The sequence below is a fragment of the Manihot esculenta genome, chromosome 2, assembly GCF_001659605.2.
Source record: "Manihot esculenta cultivar AM560-2 chromosome 2, M.esculenta_v8, whole genome shotgun sequence".
In the NCBI taxonomy this organism is placed as follows: domain Eukaryota; kingdom Viridiplantae; phylum Streptophyta; class Magnoliopsida; order Malpighiales; family Euphorbiaceae; genus Manihot; species Manihot esculenta.
The window spans coordinates 34,730,213-34,746,030 of record NC_035162.2 but is presented as its reverse complement, the minus strand read 5'-3'; the positions used below and the strand labels follow the sequence as shown (position 1 = coordinate 34,746,030).

Below are 15,818 nucleotides of genomic sequence, written 5' to 3'. Positions count from 1 at the left end.
ATGTTAGAAAGATGAAAAATGGGAAGTTGAAGAATAAACTAAAAAATGGTTATTAAATAATGTTTTTAGAGGCACAGCTTGGAACAGAAGCGTCCACACAGTGATAGTTGTGAGTAAGAATTTTATTAATGAAACGGCTTGAGAGAAACGTTTGTCTAAGAATCTGTAAAAGAAAAAGTGAAAAATTAGCCAAAGAGAAGAGGCTTTGAATTCTTTTATATATATTATGAAGATGAGGGTACGTATAAATCTGTAATAATAAGGGAAACAAAAGAAAGGAAAGAAAGAAAGAAAAGAAAAGGAAGATAGAAACTATGGCCCCCGTCGGATTGCCTCCTGGCTTTAGATTTCATCCGACCGACGAAGAGCTTGTCAATTATTATCTCAAGAGGAAAATCAATGGCCAAGAAATTGAACTTGACATCATCCCTGAGGTTGATCTCTACAAATGTGAACCTTGGGAGTTAGCAGGTCCTCCTCCTCCTCCTCCTCCTCTGTGTTTTCTACTAATGGGTATTTTTTCTTTCGATAATTGGTTTAGAATGAGAATCAAACTCGAGTTCTCGTAACTCGTATCGCTCGTGTCGGTAATGGGTGCTTTTTTTCTTTTTTAATGAGAAAAATTCTAATGAGCCCTATGGATTTTGCAGAAAAATCATTTCTTCCGAGTAGAGATCCAGAGTGGTATTTCTTTGGACCAAGAGACAGAAAATATCCAAATGGATTCAGAACAAATAGAGCAACAAGAGCAGGATATTGGAAGTCAACAGGAAAAGACAGAAGAGTAACCTCTCAGAATAGAGCCATTGGAATGAAGAAGACATTAGTTTACTACAGAGGCAGAGCTCCTCAAGGGATTAGGACTGATTGGGTAATGCATGAGTATCGCCTTGATGACAAGGAATGCGAGGACACCTCTGGAATTCAGGTAGTTTGTAAATTATACCACTTCTCATTCAATTTCTTTTCTTTCTCCCTAGCCAATATTTTTAAAATTATAATTGAATTTTAATTAATTAGAGTCATTAAATTATTATTATTATTATTATTAGAAAAGCAATTAAATTGCAAAATCGAACATTTTGAAAAGGAAAAACCGTGTGACATATGGATATATTATAATTTAGAAGAATTTTTATTTTTAGAACTGATTTCAATCACAGTTAAGGACGTGAGAAGTGCATGACTTGCATGGGAAGCCAAAGAGTAAAACAAAGAGCTTTGCTATTCCAACTCCGAATTGATTTTCTTTGGTTTTCTAACTAATACTCAAGTTCAAGATAAATTTTCAGAACTTAGATTACTTAAATAAGTTTTTTTTTTTTAAATAAAAATAAGAAATTCAAAGAGTAGAACTTGAAATCTCTTAATTATTTATTACTAGGTTAAGTCTGATATTACAAATCGCTTTAATATTATTAAGTTAAAAGATAGTTTTATACTATTTCATTTTTAAAATATTATTTATTAATATAATTTTTATTTTGATGGGTATTCTGACATATTCGTTGCTTGAGGTGGTGTGAGATCTTCTCTAGCTAAAAGTTTTGGCTTATCTTTCTTTCTTTCTTTTTTTTATTTTTTATTTCTAATGAGACAAAAATATCTGCAGTGTGACTCAATCCCTATTAATGTGTTCTCTAGTCTGGATTCCAAAGATTAGTAAAATGATTTAAGAGGAAGACTAAGCTAAACCAAAAGCATTGGCCTTGGCTTTTGCTCCGTAAGAACACTATAAGAAGAGTGTCGGCTACTTTTTACTTTATTCCAAAACACCCAAATCAACGTCATATTCTATCTATCTATTTACATCCTTCCTTCTCAGGATATGTATATACCCTTTTCATTTCATTCCTTCAACAACCTTTATATATTAGATATATATTTACATATTTAAATTTTACTAAAAAATTTTCATAATATTTTAAATTTTAAAAATATTTTATGACATACTTAACCTATTTAAAATTATAATTAAAATAATTTTATAATCTTAATATAAAGTAGGATCACTATAAAAATATGTCAAAAAAATAATAACAAATAGCAGTAACGTATTTAAATTCGTTACGAATTAAAAATAAATTTTATATTCTATTATTAATTTTTATAATTTAGTAACAAATTATTAAATTCATTGCTAAATTTATTAATAAAATTGTTTACAAATTTAATAACTGATTTTAAAATCTGCTACTAAATTAACAAATGATTAGTAACGGATTTTAATTCGTTACTAAATCGATTATTAAATAAATAAATCTTTTAATAACGGATTACCCATTTCATTTCATTCCTTCAATAACCTTTTTATATATATATATATTTAAATTTTATTAAAAATCTATTTTGCAGGACTCATATGCATTATGTAGAGTATTCAAGAAAAATGGAATATGTAATGAGATGGAAGATCAACACGTCCAATGTAGTATATCATTAATGGAAAGTTCATCACATGGTGGGAGTTTAATAAATCAAGATTACGAAACGATGTCGCCTGATGTTCCCATTCCTTCATCTTCATGCTTAGAAGAAGAAGACAAAGATGATTCTTGGATGCAATTCATCACAGATGATCCATGGTGTTCTTCTAACCCTCTTAATATGTCCGCTGAAGAGGTTTCTCATCACGTGACTTTCACGGACTAAGCTTCTATATGTGCATGCATGGCTGGCTGGTTTTTATTATAATATTGGTATTGGTGAATAACATGAAGTTGGATTTGTATTTTTCTTACAATAATACCCAAGAAAGAAAAGAGTTCACAAACTTTATTAGAATGATCACCTTGATGAATTAATTAATTAATTATTTTTTTAATATGATAAAATCATGTTATCTGATTATTTATTTAGCTCGTCTGATCATCAATTGTCAGATCGTTTATAGATTAATTAAGAAGTTGTCAGATCGTTTATAGATTAGTTAAAAGGTTGTTATTCATATTCCATTATTAGTCGACAGATCGTTATTCATCGTCTAGTCGACATATTGTCATTCATCGTGTAGTTGTGTTTCATATTCTTCTATTAAAGAAAAATTTTCTTTACATTTGAATATATATTATGTTTAATTATATATGGATGAATTTTATTTATTTATTTATTTAATAAAATTTCACCCAATATAAGAATATGGTATGTATATATTTGAATGTAGGCAATATTTTCTAATATCATCATTAGAAGGTTGTTATATAGCTAATTGGAGTTAGTATTTCTATTATTTTGGATTGGTTGGTGGATTCCTTAGAGAAAATTATCCAATGGATTTGTGGATTTTTTGTGTTTGAGCTTTGGGGAATTAAGGTATTTTTATTGTTATTTTGTGAAAATAAATTGTCATTAATTAATTCTTTAATGTTAATTAATGTTAATTAATTAATTCATTAATTAATTCATTTTCAATATCTTTGCCTCAAATTTATGTGTATTATGATTAAATTCTCTTCATATGATTTTAAGGTATATATTTTTCTTTTCAGTAATTCTAAATTTTAAATATGCATATTTGTATATAATTCTATTTTATAGACCTTATTTGGAATGCCTATTTAAAAAAAATTAAAAAAATTATATATATATATTTTTTAATTTTGTGTTTGGCAAAATTAATAAGATAAAAATTCAATTCCCTTAAATTTTTGTAAAAATCAAAACTAAAAATAAATTTTATCAAAATTGATAGAATTTTATAAGAATTAATTTTACTTAAAACTATTTACATCAAAATTAAACTTTTTTTCCTTTGTTTTTTATTTGTTTTAATTTTAAATTTATTTTTTATTTTTAATTAATAATTTCTCTTTAAAAATTATTTAAATTTAATATTGATTATTAATATTCAATATATTTACAATTAATATTAAGAAAATTATTATATTATTTTGTTAATTAAAAAAATAATCTTTATATTTTTAATGGTAAAAAAAATATTCAAATTTTAAATGTTATAAAAATATTACTAATGATTTTTCAATAAATGTAATAAAAATGATTCTTATTTATGAGAATAAATATTTATGTTTAGAATTTAAAAATAATAAAAATTAAATTAATTTATCTAATTTAAAATAATTAAATTATATTTAAAATGATTCCAAATAAATTATTGTTATCTGGCATGCATGGAAATAATTGTAAATTTTTTCTCTGATTTGATGATAAAATGAGATAAGAATCAAGTGAGAAGACTTACTTTTTATGTTACTATTATTTTTCCACCTGTTTTATTAATAATTTTTCATACTTGTTATTTTAATAATACTAATTTTTAAATTTAATCTTCTTGTGTTTTTAAATATTTTTTTTAGATTTTCTTAATAAATTTTAAAATTAATTTAAATAATAAAATTACCACATAATTCATATATTTATTTTTTTTAAAGAAAAATTATTATATCTTATATATCTCTTGTGATTTTCTTAACTAAATTTATAATTAATTTAAATAATATAATTATATCTATTTTAAAAATTAAATCCTATTATTCCTCTTTCCCACTCTTATATATATAGTATAGATAATAGTTTTTATTATGTAAATATGATATGGAAATATGAATGTTGTAATTTTATCAATTAAGGGTACATTTTTTTAACGCTAGATTTCTGTTTTTTTTTTTTAAATTAAAATTAGTTTTTTTATTTTTGTAATTTACCTTTTAGAAACGATTTTTTATAAAAATAAATTTATAAATAATAAAATAAATATTTTTTAAAATATAATATTTAAAACAAATACAAACAAATTTATAAATGGTTTCATATAAAAATAATAATGATTATTATTTTTAAAAAATTAGCAAATTAGTAGTAGATTCTTATACTATAGAAAAATTTATTCTTTTTTTTTATTTTAAAAAATATATTAAAATATTTATAAAGTAATATTAAAAATTAGGACTAAGTATATTGTGCATTAATAAGTATGAATAGATTTTGAGAAAATGAAGTAATAAAATAACTTGATGAGAAATGGTTGCAAAAACATTTGCTGCAATGTTTTATTTTAAACATAAAGAAAAAAATAGTTGTATGTGAAGGAAGATTTGAAGAGGAATATTTGAGTATTTAGATTTATGGCCTTACCTGTAATTTGTCAAAAGATTCTGCTTTTGAATCATGCTTTCATTCTTTTTATGCATTTTTCACCCTGCATAAAAAAAAAAATTCTACATATAAATATAATAAATTATTAGATATAGAAAATATACATAAATAAAATGAAAATCGATAGAAAAGTAAAGTGAATAATGAGTACTAACAAATAAATAATTAGGTTTGTCGGGATTTTTACCAATTTATAGTAGCAAATTAGACATCCAAGGCCCTTTGAATTTGAAGAGGATTTTATGTCACATTCCAAAATCCAAGCATAGAAACAGAAGACTTATTAGACTTAAATTGTACAATTCTAGAGTTTAGGTAATTAGTTTCAGGTGAGGTGCTAACCTAATCCTGAACTAATTAAGAGAGGCGCTAACTTATCTATAGCCGCTTGACACACAATTCGCCTATAGATAGAGTATTAAAAATTATGTTTAGAAGTCCAACTTACATTTTATATAGAGTTATACATGTAAAGATAAAGTTAAAATAAAAATGACCAGTAATAATATTTTAATATTTTCAAACTGTAATAACTAAAACATATGAAGTCCAAATAAGAAAACGAATATATCTTAAAGTAAAGTAGATAATATGATAAGTAAGTCGGAATTAAGTCACTATCGGGAGGTGTTTAAAGGTTTCCCGACATGTTAGTTTGAGATGCTTATTGAATACGATATGCTTATTAAATACGACGTGCTTATCTATATAAAATGGACTTCTAAATGTTAGAAGTGTATCTTCAGTAGGTTAATTTATGAATATTAAAAGTTTAAAAACTAAATTAAAATATGGAAAAATATTTAGTAGGTTAAAGTGTGAATATGGAAAGTTTAAAAGTAAATTTCAAATTTAGTCCTCTATTTTTTCACCTATTCACCTAAACCCTCCATGTGTCACCTAACTATACATGAAAGAAAATGACTAAGTATAAAAGAAAAAAATTGTCTTCTTTCACGCTCCTTATGACCAAGCTTTATGCCATGTAAAACTAAAAATATTGTTTTTCTTTCTTCCACCAAATCCAAGCCATTTTCACCACCAAATACATTCCTCTCTTCAACTAAAGCTTATTATTAGAACAAGAGCAATAAAATCAGCTAAAAATTGAAATATTTAAAAAATGAAAAGTTAGAGTTCTAAGTATGCAAAAATGAAAAGTCAAAGAAATTTCAAAGCAAAATAAATTGTGCAAATGGTTTGGTATTTGTATGAATTTCTATTTTCCTTTAATTTTTTCATGAATATGTAAAATTAGGAATTGATTTTGATTGCTGAAAATATTTATTTGATTGTATGAATATGTAATATGAAAGTTGAAATGATGTTTGGAATGGTTAAAGCAAAGAAATACAGTATGGGAGTTAAAAATGTAAAACTAGCAAAATAGATTTTAATAAGACAGTATGTGTTGGCAGCTTTATAACTTATTGTGTAGTTATTTAAATTAAACTTGACATATACCAAGAGAAATATGAGACAAAGAGGTAAAAATTTCATGAATAATCAAATATTGAATCTGTAGTTAAGTATATGGAAATTGGTAGTAAACCTAAACTGGTCACAATAGTAGTGCATCCGGAATAGTATGTATTACTTATACCATAACTAATTTTTCACTTATTGAAATGAGTTAAGATCAGTGCCAAATGAATCATGATAAGTATTTCACACGAACGTCTTTTATCCTTTTAGAGTTGTTAGTGTATTTATCCTAGGCCATTACCTTAAACTTTTTTGTATGTCGTTTTGGTAATTAATTAAAAGAGGTTTTATTATCATTATTATTTGTGTGCACGTTACATAATAATGGTTAACATCCCTGGTTACTTATTATTATGTTGATAATAATAAAATATAACTAGTATGATTATTGATTGATAATTATGAGATGATTATGTATATGCTGATATAATTCAATAATCATAAATACTTGTTAGAAAACAAAGTATTGGATGGACCCGCATTGAGATCACTATATGGGTTATTATGATAAGTGAATCTCAAAATAGTTATGTCTTAATATTTGACTTGAGATTGTCATAGTTTCCAACATAAGGAATGTTATGTTTTGGCATAATCAAATATTGTCTTTAATCGGACAATCATAAAAGTTATGATTGAGCATAATGGAAATTATGTAGAGGATATTGAACAATCAAGATAGAATTTGTCCCTCTCTTTGAGAGAAATATCTTTTAAGCCCCTCGATAAGCGAGATTGAGAAATATATGGCCGTGCTCAAATGAATTAATAGTGTGATTAATATCATTTGATTTTATCAGTCTACTTAGAGATCAAGAAATCATAAGTTTGAATATTATAAGTTTGATATTGACCTGGACTTATGTTCAAACTAGATATTGTGTGATAAAAGGATTAATACATATTCTATTTATTAGGCTTTATCGGACTATCGATCATCATATTAGTTGGGTAATCATAATGTTTTGCTAGAGGCCACTTATGATTTATGGGCCTTGTGGGACTGGGCCTATTGCCAATTAATGTGAGCATATTGGGTCACACACAAAAGAGCGTTGATGATGTGCTATATTAATGGGCTAAAAGCCCATTAGTATAATTAATAATAATAAAAATATTATTATTATTAATATTAATTATTATTATAATATAATAATATTTAAAAAAACTGTAATCTATCTGTAATTGTTATACATAAAATATTTTCAATTTTTCTTATCAAAACAAACTGTCACGTAAGATATTAGAGTATCTGCGAGATTGTGATAGTGGGTGAGAAACACAACTCTTTTGCGAAAAGAATTGTGGGAAAACTAAAAAGACTTAAAAACGTATAAAACTCCTGCGACGAATTGTGGGGTTGACATTTTTTTGGAATAATCATTTTGAGCTGTAGATTGGAAAAGCACATAGCTTATCCATCTTTGAGAGAGCTAGCACTCTAGAAGAATAAAAGACGTTCGTGTGGATATCATAGAGAGTGTTCGTTAAAAAAGCAGCGTCATAAGTCCGAAATAGTATCCTCTCGTCGAGTCTAACAGGTTAGTCTCATATCCTTCTTTTCAAAATAATGAAGCACTCAGATCCTGTGAAGGAAACCAGAGATTTTTTAATTTTTCCACTGTGTGTTTGGATTGCAATAATCTCTGGGTTTCCTAACATTTTTCACTTATATAAATGAGTCAAGATCAGTGCCAAATGAACCATGATAAGTATACCTAAATCTTTTTAGAAGAAATTTAAGCTTGAATCTGTATGCAAATGTAGGCATATGATATGTTTTGTTAGACTAAAAATAGGTACCAAAACTGTATTGGTTAGAACTTGATTAGGCAACTTACAAAGAAAAATTCATAACTTAAGTTAGAAAGGTCAGAATTAGATGTAATATATCTTGTTAGAAAGCTAATATATAAATACACAAAGTTTATGAGAAATGTTAGTATAATTCTGTTCATAAGACACTTGAAAATGTGACACAATCTCAAATAAAAACAAATCTAAATCTGAATATTGACCTAAAAGGAATTGACATGTTAGCTTTGCGGCCAAATTATACACGTGCTAGTTTGACGTGCTTGCTTTATGTATGTGCTAGTTTAATAAACTAAAACTTTACACATATGTTCTTAATGAAATAGCAACATGTTTATGACTGAATATGGTCTATTACACACATATATATGCTTTTAAAATTCATTTTATTGACATGCTTACTTATGAATGTATAATTCGACATGCTTACTTATGAATGTATAATTTGATATGCTTGCTTGTTTCAATATGATAAGCATCTAAATGGATAATTTTAGTATAAATAAATATTTTAACATATAAATATATATTCTTGACCCTAGTAAATATTAGTGGGAGTCATAGACATAATAAGGGTATGGCATGTCATATACAATTTAGCAATATTGTGCTTTAATGAGCTACATGATATGAAATTTTCAACATACGATGTGTCGTACAGTTTCTCGCCTTTTGAGCTATACAGGCACAATATTCGTGCCCAGGCCATACAGTTTGGCACTTTGTGCTATGCAAACACAATTTTCTCTTATCTAGCTAGTTGATCCTGCTAAAAGTTTATAGGGGTTAAGATTTAATTGTATGATTTGTTAATACCTTATAAACATACATACAAAATGGTTACCATATTATGAATGACCTTACATGTATACAACTACATGACTTAATTTGCTCACTTTTCATTCATAGACGCACAAATTTTCACTCTTTTTTATGAAATGATTTTGTTAATTGTTATGTATATTCTTATTTATACTTGAATGAATATATTATTATTCATCCACTGGGTGTAAATTCAATGCATTGGACTCTTCCACGTTCAGGTAATAGACAAAGGAAGTGACAGTAAGAAGTTTGGTTTTGCATTAGCACGGAGAACATCATTATAGCTAATTAATCTCAAGTTTTATATAGAAATTGTGTATGTTTGGCATGTACATAAGTAGTTCACAAAGCGTATGTAAAAGAGTTTTGAAAATAGTAAAAATGTAAATCAATATATTTACTATTTTAAGTTAATATGTTCTATTTATAGATTTAATAGTGTGAATTGAATAAATATTAAGGCTTTATGACTTTTTTTTTCACAGGATAATTACTAATAAACAGGGGAAACTCTTGCAGTTTCTCCATTTAAAGTTGTTTTTGTGAATTAATATATATTTAAACAAATTAAATAACAGTGGATAATATAAAAGTTAATTTAAGTCCACATATATGATTGCATATAATATAATATGTGACTTTTTTACTCAGCTATTTTATAGACGAGTAAGTGGTGTTACATTTTAATTGAAAATTAAATGTTTTATGACTGAAAATTGAATGTAATTAATTCATTACTTGCTAAATAAATTTATAATTAGATTTCTTAATTTTTTTTAATTGATTATTTATTGATTTCTTAACTTCAAAATTTATAACCTAAAGAAAAATCATTTTATCATAAAACAATTAGTTTTTAAAATAATATTTTTCACATAAAATTTTGATAAAAAACTAAAACATGGTTTTTGAGCTCACCATTTTTTTTATTTGTTTCTTTAAATACTGTTTAGGAAGAACTCTAAAAATTATCTAGAGTCATTAGAGAAAAAGGTGACAACTTAATTAGCATTTTAAGAGAATTAACTACTTTACAAAGAATAGCATATCTACAAGAGAAACTACAAGGTTTAAAGATTAACTATCTTTGTTCGAGTTTTCCCTTGTATCATTCTACAATTCACATGAGGATTAATTTGATAAATTAGAAGAATTTAATTTGTAAATGGAAATAAATATCATGTGATTCACTTTACTCTAATGACTAGCCTTATATAGATATTTTTTAAATTACTAGAAAGTAATAAATTTTCACTTCTCTAAAAATTAAATAGTATTCATAAATATCAAAATTTTGAATTTAAATTTGTCTAAATTGATATTTCAGTATAAAGATAAAAATAATATTATCTAATAATAAATCTTTATAAGTTCTAATTTTTTATCAACTGATATACAATTGATATATATTATTTTATTAATATATTATAAAATACGTAATATTATCAATATATATATTTTTAAAATTGTTGCATAAATAAAAGACAAGAAGTGTAGGTATCATTCACTTGAGCTTTAGTATAAGATTATATCACAAAAAAGAACAAAAAAAAAAAAAAAAAGTTGCCATCCAAACCCATATAACATATGGACTTTAGCTTTAGTCTCATCTTTGGATTTGTCCTTATTTAGCATATTGAGAAATTCCAACATCCTTTTTCTTTTTTGGTTTTTAGATTTGCTTTTTTTACACTTCTTATGACTCTGATCATGCACTTGTATTAATGAATTTTCTTACATATCTTGATTCAACTGATTGTGAAATGTAGATGAGCTTATTGAATATTCATATGGAATTGTAGGGATATCTTCATACCCTAACCAATCATACTAAGTATATTAAAGTACAGATAATATTTTGAATATTATAATATAATGTCGAGTGTTTTAATAATTTTTAAGAGCATTACCTTGGCATCAACCTAGTACGTACTGTAGAGTCATTTTTGTATTCATTCTCAAGCTCCTCATCGAGGTTGAAAATTTTTGAAATTGAGTTGTTCTATAACCTTCTTTAATATTGAAGTTATTAAGTTTAATTTTAAATATTAAATTCTTTCCACATAAGTTTTGGATTACTTGAAGGACATCTGAATGAGACCATCCTTTTTATGGAGAAGTGATATTACAGTAACACTTAATAGCTTCTCTGCTTCAATATCAAAGAAAACAAAGGTAGCACTTGCCATCATATATGATACTTATAGTTTTATCTTGAATATGAAATTAATATGGAATATGAAATTAATGTGAGTGGTATAGAGTAATTAATTTTAAATTTTATGGAAGATTTGAACCAAACTCAAGTGATGAAGAAAAGAACTTAACTTTTGCTTACGACGTCCGTTGGAGTTCATAATAGATTTTCAGAAAGGAAATTTCGAGACAGATGAATTTCAAAAATGCAACAAGGGTTATAGGCCTGTTGCAAAGTTGGAGACCCAAATTCTATTATTTAGGAGGTCAATTTTGCATTTTAATTATTTTTAGATTTTTTTTATAAATTTCCGCATTAGGATTTTTTGCTATTATAAATAGTCTTTTCTTGGCTATCAGTGCACTTTTAAATTTTCGAGAATTCTGTGAGAAATTTTGGCTTTTAGCCTCTTTCTGAATTTCGTCTTAATCAAACGATATTAGTTAAAATTCTTGATGGAGTATAAATTGTCATGTTTCAATAAATCGTCTTGTTTTAGTGAGATAATATATTTACTTAATAAATGTGATTAAAATAATTTTGATTAAATAATTTACATGAGTTTTACTTGGCAATTCAGTAATCACAAGTTTTGTTACAAGAATGACATCTGATTCTCGTTATAGAATGTAAGCTTTTGATTATAAAATTTATGGCCATAAAATGCTAGCCAAAAGACAAAATCAATTCCAAATAATTTTACCCTCATTGTGAAATGCATTTCCTAGAGTTTTAGATAGAAAATTGAGTTAGAAACAAATAGGATAAGTTAAATTTGATTTCATGGTTTATGAGTAAAGTTTTACTTGATTTTCAAACACCCATTACATGTGTATAATTTTTTTCAAATGCTATTCTATTTACAAACATATGGTTGTCTATTGGAATTTTTTCAATAATATCAGCCTTTACAACATTTATTAGTTTTTTTTTTTTATTTTGAATGAACATGTTGTAATTCATAATTCTATTGGAATTTGTTCAGTAATATCAACCTTGGCAACACTTAACTAGTTTTTTAATTTTGAATGGACATATTGTAATTCATGATTGTATTATAGACTATTAATATATGATTTTGGTTAAAACTATAACAAGTGAAGACAAAGTAGATTTAATTACTTACGTAAGATCTGCTCAACCTTTGGGATTTATATGTTTGCATATACTTTAGTTGTACTTATTGATGATAGCAGGTATTGACCTGCAATAATAATTAGTAATGTCTATTTATTAATTCTGTCTGGTAGAAATTGATGATGGTTTCTTGCTACTCACGTTGCTTTGCCTACCTTTTTTTTTATGACTACTGTAATGTTTATCGTGTCGCATTTAACGCCTGCCATTGAAACTATCTTTATAAAGGTACATCGTCTTCTCCAAACATCACTTTTGCATTCTTCTGCAACTTCATTTTTAGAGGAATTCACTTTATAACTTCCTTCTCATTTCTGTTAAGTCTTTACCTGTTTCAAGATAACATTGTTGTCCTTTATTAATATGGATAGGAACACCTCTTCCTCCTCTAGTGGAGTCTCTATTTCCAGCTTCTTCTCTAATGGCCCCATCCGAGAGCTAGCCCCCATTGTTTCATTGAGAGAGGCCCCCAAGAACGAAGGTGTTTCTCTTAGTGATATCCCATCCACCTTCTAGGATTGCAACGTGGATCGTTTGTATGTCACCTATCACATTCCTCGGGATTCTTTCTGAATTTTTACTCCTTCTCTCTGTGTTCGTTCTAACGACTTAATCCCCGCCGGCGACTATTATTGTCTTCGAGAACCAGTTGAAGGCGAGTTTCCTTTTCCCTTTAAACTCCTTCTTTGTAGAGGTCATCCGGTTTCACAAGCTTTCAGTTGCCCAGCTTCATCCTAATGGCTGGAGAATCTTGGTGGCCTTTCGATTCATGTGTTTTAACAATCACATTGAATCAAGCGTAGCGCTTTTCTCCTAGCTATACCAACTGGATACTCATAAAAATGAGGAGTTTTGGTACTTTAGCAGTCAAAAGTACATGAACATTTTCTATCGGATGCCTTCTTCTTTGAAACGGTGGAAAACTAAACCTTTTGTCCTCCGTCATCATATGCCGAGGGATTTTGAATGCCTTCAAACCAGCTGGCACTATTGGGTGGAGCTGAAGAAAAATGGGGTCCGTTCGAGGAGAGAGGAAGACGAGGTTTTAGCTTCTCCTATGGTGATGGCTAAAGTCTTAAGGAAAATTAATATTACCCAGGTGGTGAGGAATGCCATTTTGTTATGGTAGAGCCATCTGTCAGCAAGCCAGACCCACACTCTTCACTCGCCCATCCTTCCTGAAAGCACACCCCTATCCCGGGATCAAGGTGTTTCTCTTTTCATTCTTTTTATTTTTCGAACTGAATTTTTTTACTTACTTTTCCTTTTGTTTGCAGATATGGCCGGGTCAAGTAGATTCGTCGAGTCGGTACATGCTACTCGAAAGGGCAAGGTTGTTGCTGCTAGGATTGCTAGTCCCTTTGCTAAAGGTGCTCCCCCTTCGGAAGTGGTGATTATACTTCCTTCTCCCCCTCCCCAGCCTACTGTCGAGGATCTGGCACCTCTTCAGCCTAAATCTTCGGCCTCGGGTGCTTCTGCTTCAGCCTTAGCTCCTGAGCTCCTTGTTGATGCCCCTTCTTCCTCCATTCTTGCGAGCGCAAGGGTCGAGTCTTCTTGGTTCGCAGGCATTCAATGTTTGGCCTTGGCACTAAATCGGGTGCCTTCACTCCTTGATGACCCTTCTCTGGGTTTCCTGCTAATCAAAAGTGCCTTGTGGCCCACAGATTACCGCCACTTGAATGAGGTTTAGATGGACAAGCTGTTTGTTAATGCCATTATTCTGCACTAGAGGGTGCCCTTTGTGCCTATGTGGCCAATGAGCATTTTAGACCCTTGAGGCGAGAATTTGGTTCAAACAAGATGCACAGGGAGCTCTTAGCCAAGGAATGTTCAAGCTTGAAGACCCGGGTTGCCCAAGTTGAGGGTATGATGAAGGAGACCCTGGAGTCGATGGACAAGTTTCAGGCTGATCTTGATGTGGCTGACGGGTGTCGAATCCGTCAATTTAAAATTTACTTCCATTTTCTCAATTGACAAGAACTTGTAGACAAGGTAAGTGAGTATTGATCCCACAGAGACCTTAATCTTATTTAATTTAGATGACCAATTTAAAATAGAAGAATAGTTTAATTCAAAAAGTGAGAAGAAGATAATTTTTTGATGAGAGGGGTTTTGCCTTGGGCAAGCCAATAAAAATAAACTTAAAAGAAAAAAATAAATAATATAATTGAAAATTGAGAAATAAATAATTAATTAAAACTTTCAGCTGAAGGTATCAAATTGAGGTGTTTTGCAGTTTATCATTAGTTAGAAAAAAAAATATTTTATATTATTATCTATTGTTTGGTTATAGTGATCAAACACGCGAATCCCACCAATTCTTCCTTATGAATAAATAAATCTGCTTCGCGCTTAAATTAATTCCTAGTTAACTAACAACCCCAACATGCGTGTAGATTTAATTAGTCAACTACATTAAGAGAGAAGAACCTAAACTTGATCAATAAAAACACGCGTTTTATTTAAATCAAATCTACTAATTTCTTAATATAAACTAATATATTAATTGCTACTTATTATTAACCTAATTAAATAATTATGGATTTAATTAGATTAATTAGCAATATGTTATCTTTCCAAGAGATTCAATGGGCCCCTTGAATTCTCAAGAAAACAACAATGGAGGTGGTGTTCCTCGAATTCAGAAATTAATAGAAAATAGAAATAAGATGAAGAGAATTAAAGTGCATAACCTTACAACTTGAACAAACCTCAATTTAATTTAACCTTCAACTGAAAATAAATGTTTAGCCACTCATGGCCATAATAAAATTATAACAACTAAGCAAAAGAAGAAGAAAAAGAAGATGAAGAAGAAGGTGAGGGGCAGCAAGAGAGGAAATGAGAGTGAGAGGTAGAATCTGATTCTCCAGGTTGAATGCTAGGAGTCTTTATATAGGCACAAAAAGATAAAATTTAAAATAAAATCTATTATCCCTATCTTATCTCTATCCTCATCTTATCTCTATCATAATATGATCTCTATCATAATATGATCTTTATCATCATTTGATTGAGTTTGATTCAATTTGACTCCACTTGAAACTGATCTTATCCTTGCTTAGGTGGCAAAATATATCTTATCTCCCAATCGCCTTGGGTTACATGTTTGGTCAAGATTGTAGTCTCCCAGTATAAAAAAATCCTTTAATTCAGCCTTTTTTCTTCCTTTTCTCAACTTCTACTCACAAAACCTGTCCAAAATTAAATTTAAATTAAAATTAAATATTTATATCAAAATTAC

General features: G+C 28.1%; 1 protein-coding gene across 2 annotated transcripts; it reads left to right on the top strand.

The window, feature by feature from the left end:
- The first annotated feature begins 258 nt into the window (after positions 1-258).
- On the top strand, positions 259-2,821 carry LOC110609963 (NAC domain-containing protein 86). Of its 2 annotated transcripts, none has more exons than XM_021749817.2 (3): positions 259-471; positions 651-928; positions 2,356-2,821. In XM_021749817.2, the coding sequence occupies exons 1-3, from the start codon at positions 315-317 to the stop codon at positions 2,650-2,652; spliced, it is 732 nt and encodes a 243-aa protein (XP_021605509.1). In that variant the 5' UTR covers positions 259-314; the 3' UTR covers positions 2,653-2,821. The 2 variants fall into 2 exon arrangements, with proteins under 2 accessions (XP_021605509.1, XP_021605508.1); XM_021749816.2 differs by having other exon boundaries at positions 651-931.
- The last annotated feature ends 12,997 nt before the right edge of the window (positions 2,822-15,818 follow it).

Coding starts and splice junctions, on each gene's coding strand:
- LOC110609963 (XM_021749816.2), top strand. CDS start 315: ATGGCCCCCGTCGGATTGCCTCCTGGCTTTAGATTTCATCCGACCGAC. Junction 472..650: donor TGAACCTTGGGAGTTAGCAG/GTCCTCCTCCTC, acceptor TGGATTTTGCAG/AAAAATCATTTCTTCCGAGT. Junction 932..2,355: donor ACACCTCTGGAATTCAGGTA/GTTTGTAAATTA, acceptor TCTATTTTGCAG/GACTCATATGCATTATGTAG.